Source organism: Miscanthus floridulus, unplaced genomic scaffold (assembly GCF_019320115.1).
Source record: "Miscanthus floridulus cultivar M001 unplaced genomic scaffold, ASM1932011v1 os_1815, whole genome shotgun sequence".
Lineage (NCBI taxonomy): Eukaryota > Viridiplantae > Streptophyta > Magnoliopsida > Poales > Poaceae > Miscanthus > Miscanthus floridulus.
Genome location: NW_027097929.1, coordinates 7,439 through 12,841, shown reverse-complemented (window position 1 = coordinate 12,841; position 5,403 = coordinate 7,439). Strand labels below are relative to the sequence as shown.

General features: G+C 48.0%; 1 protein-coding gene across 1 annotated transcript; it reads left to right on the top strand.

Moving 5' to 3' along the window:
- Positions 1-4,061: 4,061 nt before the first annotated feature.
- On the top strand, positions 4,062-4,944 carry LOC136534332 (uncharacterized mitochondrial protein AtMg00810-like). Its single transcript, XM_066526787.1, has 2 exons — positions 4,062-4,635; positions 4,730-4,944. The coding sequence occupies exons 1-2, from the start codon at positions 4,062-4,064 to the stop codon at positions 4,942-4,944; spliced, it is 789 nt and encodes a 262-aa protein (XP_066382884.1).
- Positions 4,945-5,403: the final 459 nt, after the last annotated feature.

Genomic DNA, 5,403 nt, shown 5'->3' with positions numbered 1-5,403 from the left:
AAAGCTTGAAGAGATCAGGATGTAGAATACATAAAGGATAATTGTACAACCAAATGGATTTCCATACCAAAGTTGTTTTGCCGTTGTTAACACATTTCTTTGTACCCTTGCAAGTAAGATTCTTTGATCTTGATAGGTCAGCCCATATAAGGAGAATCCTTTTGTTTGTGTTTAACCAAAGCAATAGAATCCTTTCTTAGGTATTTATATGGTACAATTCTTGCCATACACCAGATTCTACTTCAAGTTTCCACCACCATTTGGCAAAGGAGACTCAAATTCACTTTCCTAATCTCTTGATCCCCAGTCTCCTTTCTTCTTGGCTTTACAGATTTTGATCCACTTTACTAAATGGTATTTTCTTTTAGTATGAACTCCTTGCCAGAAAAAGGTTCTGCTGACCTTATCAAGTTCCTTGATCACTGTTTTAGGAAGAAGATAGATAGACATGTGGTAAATTGGGGCATTGTTCAAACTGGATGAGATGAGGGTGGACCTCCTAGCAATGGACATGGAGGACCCCTTCCAAACATCTAATCTCTTAGCATTTTTCTCAAGAATGGGTAGCCAGTCAATTACATGGAGCCACTATGGCTCACTGGAACTCCAAGATATTTTATAGGAAAGTAACCTATCTGACAGTTAAAAACTTTAGCATATGTCAGTGCCATGTTCTCATGGTCATTGATCATCACAATTTCAGTCTTGTTAAAGTTGATTTTAAGGCCAACCATCATTTCATATAGATATAAAAGCAACTTCAAATTCCTAGCTTTCTACAGATCATGCTTAAGACAGACTATTGTGTCATCGGTGTACTATAGGATGGCAACCCCCTGAGGATGATGATGTTCAACTAATCCCACAATCAAACCATTTCTTGAGCCTAGAGATCATCCTAGTAAGGCAATCGGCAACAAAGTTAAGAGGATAGGCGACAAGGGATCGCCTGTCTCACACCCTTGTAGCTCTTAATATAGGGTCTAATCAAGTTATTTACTTTGACACTAACATCCCACCAGCTACCACTGCCTAATCAAACTTACACCAAGTCTCATTGAAGCCTCTAGCTTTCATGTAAGCAAATAACAAGGTCCAGGTTAATCTTGTCATAAGTTTCTTTCGAAATTGAGCTTTAAAATAATTTCCACATTCATTTTCATCTTAGTCTGATGCAAAATTTCATGCAAAGTGAGGACCCTCATCATGATGCTTCTCCCCCTCATAAAAGCAGATTATGCAGGATGTATCAATTTTTCAGCATACACTACTAGAAATATCCACTTTTATGACGAAAATGTTAATGACGAATCCAAAACCGTCATAGAAGAGCGTTTTTTATGACGAATATTTCCGTTTCATCATAGATCGGTGGTGATGATCCTGCAACCCTCCCTTTCTATGATGAAATCAGGCATCATCACAAAAAACATTATAGAAGAGCACAGGGTTTTGTCACAGATCACTCGCGCGACTCATCTATGCCAATCTCCTTTAAAACTATGATAAACAAGGCTTCATCATTGAACTAATTACACATCTGTGACGAATAATATTCATGCGTGGCGTGTATCTATGAGACCTGCAGTTACTCATCCATGATGCTTGCCAATTCATCATAAAAGTCTTCGCTCTCAATCATATCTCCATGCGACGTGTACCTATGGGACCCTTCTCCATCCGACGTGTACCTGTGGGACCTACAGTTACTCATCCGTGACGCTTGCAATTCATCATAAAGTCTCTGCTCAGTCCTTTCTCCATCCGACATGTACCTGCGATACCCTTCAGCATCTGACCTGTGGGACCTGACGGCTTATGTGTCATGTGTTACCTATGGGACCATTCTCCATCTCCCATCTGACCTATGGGACCTGACAGCCCATCTCCATCCGACCTATGGGACCCAACGGCCCATCTCCATCCGACCTGTGGGCCCCGATGGCTTGCGTGTCACTTGACGCTTGCAATTCGTCATAAAAGTCTCCGCTCGGTCCTTCTGCATCCGACCTGTGGGCACTCCGATGGCTTATCGTGTCACGTGTACCTATGGGACCTTTCTCCATCTTGATCCTACCTGTGGGACCTTTCTCCATCTCCATCTGACCTGTGGGACCCGATGGGTTGGTGTGTCACTTGTACCATGTGTGCTGTCAGGGTTTAATTTCTTAAAAAAGGTCTGATACTGGGAGTCGAATCACGGGATCTAGTCCAAGGATTGGAGCGTATTTACCATTGCGCTAGACGCCTAACTATCCTGACATCTCTTGGAGTCGCTATAGTATCCTATTTGGCTGTGTTATAGGTTGACCTAAATTGGATATATCCTTGCAAGTCGAAATAAATCTATGCCCGCTGGACTTGCGGCGGCGACAGAGGCGAAGGATCCCCGGTCTGCTGTGGTGGCTTAGGCGTCCTTTTGGGGGTGTGGCGGGGCTCTCCTAGAGGAGCATGGCGGCATTGGCATCCGCGCGATCAGGTGTGTACCATGACAGAGGCGGCTTGTAGCTGAGCCATGCCAGTTCATAGAACAAAGGTATGAGTACCTTCTTCTGTGATTATAGGGCTCCATTTTCTGTACACGATAAAGTAAAGAACACATAAAGAAGGCTATTTTGTATGAATTTCAATTGAAAATCAATGCTTTTGTCACACAAAATAGAAAACTAGACTGTCCCATAGTATGATATGAACAAATACACATATTAGTGCTCTCGAACGCTGTATGCTTTGTTCTAATACTAGTTTTGCCATTGTCCACTGTTGGTATTTATTAACTTATCACTTGTTTTAGTAGCCACCTATTAATTACCTACATCTCCTAACATTACTTTACTAGGTTGTCACCCCTATTGATGGCGCCAGAGATGCTTGTTGGTACTGCCTAGCATCACTACTAGAATGATACTAAGTAGTTCTTTATCATTTTATGTGACTAGAAAGAATATAAAGATATATGAATGAAAAGGAATCTGCAAGCGCACAAATAATTATACCATTATAGCACTTCACCCGAGAGGATTCCAGGTATCGTTATTTATATTTTACCATAGGAAAGGTCTAGCATGGACAAGTATTGATAACTTATACCATTGATGGAGAAGTAAACCATAGACAATATTCTCGGCGGCGTGCTAGTGCTCCTGCACCGGCTCCTGAGCCGGCTCCTGAACCGCTCTCTACACGGCTGTGGAGGTTCCCCCGCCGGCGCCCGCTGTTCCAGTACAGCCGGCTCCTGTTCCAGTTGTGGCGGCCTCTCTGACACCTCCGCCTCCTCTGCCACCTCCTACCTCGAGCTGGCCTGTGACGCGCCTCCAGACAGGCTCGCTGAAGCCTGTTGATTGTTACGGCTTCCCACCGTCTGCTCATGTCATCGCCTCCTCTACTGCCTCGCCTCTTCCCCGTGACTACAGAGGGGCCCTTGCCGACCCCCAGTGGCGCGCGACTATGGCTGAGGAGTACCAGGCTCTCGTCGACAACAACACGTGGCGACTCGTTTCCCGGCCTCCCAGCGCCAACGTGGTCACAGTCAAGTGGATCTTCAGGCACAAGTTCCACTCCAATGGCACACTGGCTCGTCACAAGGCTCGCTGGGTCGTCCGCGGCTTCACCCAGCGCCACGGCGTCGACTACGACCAGACGTTCAGTCCCGTCATCAAGCCTGCCACCATTCGGGTCATCCTCAGCATCGTTGCCTCTCGTCGGTGGCCTATCCACCAGTTGGACGTGAAGAATGCCTTTCTTCATGGTCACTTGCATGAGACGGTCTACTGTCAGTAGCCCCCGGCTTCGTCGACCCGGCACGTCCCGACGCCGTCTGTCTCCTTTAGCGCTCCCTCTACGGCCTCAAGCAGGCCCCTCGGGCGTGGCACCAGCGTTTTGCCACATACGTTCGACAGCTCGGCTTTGTCACCTCTACCACCGACACCTCCCTCTTCGTCTTCACTGAGGGTGGTACCAGTGCCTACTTGCTACTATACGTCGACGACATCGTCCTCATAGCTTCCTCGGACGCTCTGCTCCGCCGAATCATCGACCAACTTCACTCTGAGTTCGCCATGATGGACCTTGGGGAGCTACATCACTTCCTGGGGATCTCAGTCACTCGCTCCTCCAACGGGCTCTTCCTCAGCCAGCGGCAGTACGCGGTGGACCTTCTTCAAAAGGCAGGCATGGCCGAGTGTCACTCCACGTCGACACCCGTTGACTCTCGTGCCAAGCTCTCTGCCTCGAAGGGCGCTCCCGTCGCTGACCCCGCCACGTACTGGAGTCTCGCTGGCTCTCTCCAGTACTTGACACTCACTCGCCCCGACCTGGCGTACGCTGTGCAGCAGGTGTGCCTCTTCATGCATGACCCGCGCGAAGCTCACCTCGCGCTGATCAAGCGCATCCTTCGGTACATGAAGGGCACGCTGTCGGCTGGCCTCCACATCGGCACTGGGCCTGTCGACAAATTGATTGCATACTCTGACGCTGACTGGGCAGGGTGCCCAGACTCCCGCCGCTCCACATCAGGCTTCTGCATCTTCCTCGGCGATAGCCTGGTATCCTGGTCGTCCAAATGGCAAACCACGGTGTCCCGGTCTAGTGCGGAGGCCGAGTATCGGGCTGTGGCTCATGTGGTCGCAGAGTGCTGTTGGCTTCGACAACTTCTTCAGGAACTTCACGTTCCCTTGAAGGTCACCACAGTTGTCTACTGTGACAACGTCAGCGCTGGTCTATATGACAGCCAACCCGGTCCACCACCGCCGTACCAAGCACATTGAGATCGACATCCACTTTGTCCGTGAGAAGGTGGCTCTCGGCGAGGTTCGCGTTCTCCATGTGCCGTCCAAGTATCAGTTCGCTGATATCATGACAAAGGGTTTGCCGATTCCGCTGTTTGAGGATTTTCGGTCCAGTCTCTGCATCCGGAATCCTGACGCTTCGACTGAGGGCGAGTGATAGATATGTACATTAGGCAAGTGTATATTAGGCAAGTCTATATTTAGTGTGATTAGCACCTGCCATGTATTGCATGTACACTCAGCCATATTGGCCATATATATGAAGGTCACCCCCCACGTTGGGTGTGTGGTGTTTCCCCTAATCTCTCTATTATTCTACAGCCGAGTACATTGCAGCTTCTGGAGCTGCGAAGGAAGGTGTTGGATGAGGAGGTTCCTCATTGAACTTGGTGTGTTTCGAATGCGTCCAGCCATTGAATCTACATTGTGACAACAATGGGGCAATTGCGCAGGCTAAGGAGCCAAGGAATCACAAAAGAACAAACATGTACTGCGGAAATTTCACCTCATTTGAGAGTTTGTTAGACGAGATGAGATCAAGATGTGCAAGATACACACAGATTTGAATGTTGCAGATCCTTTGACAAAGGCTCTTCCACAGCCTAAGCATGAGGCA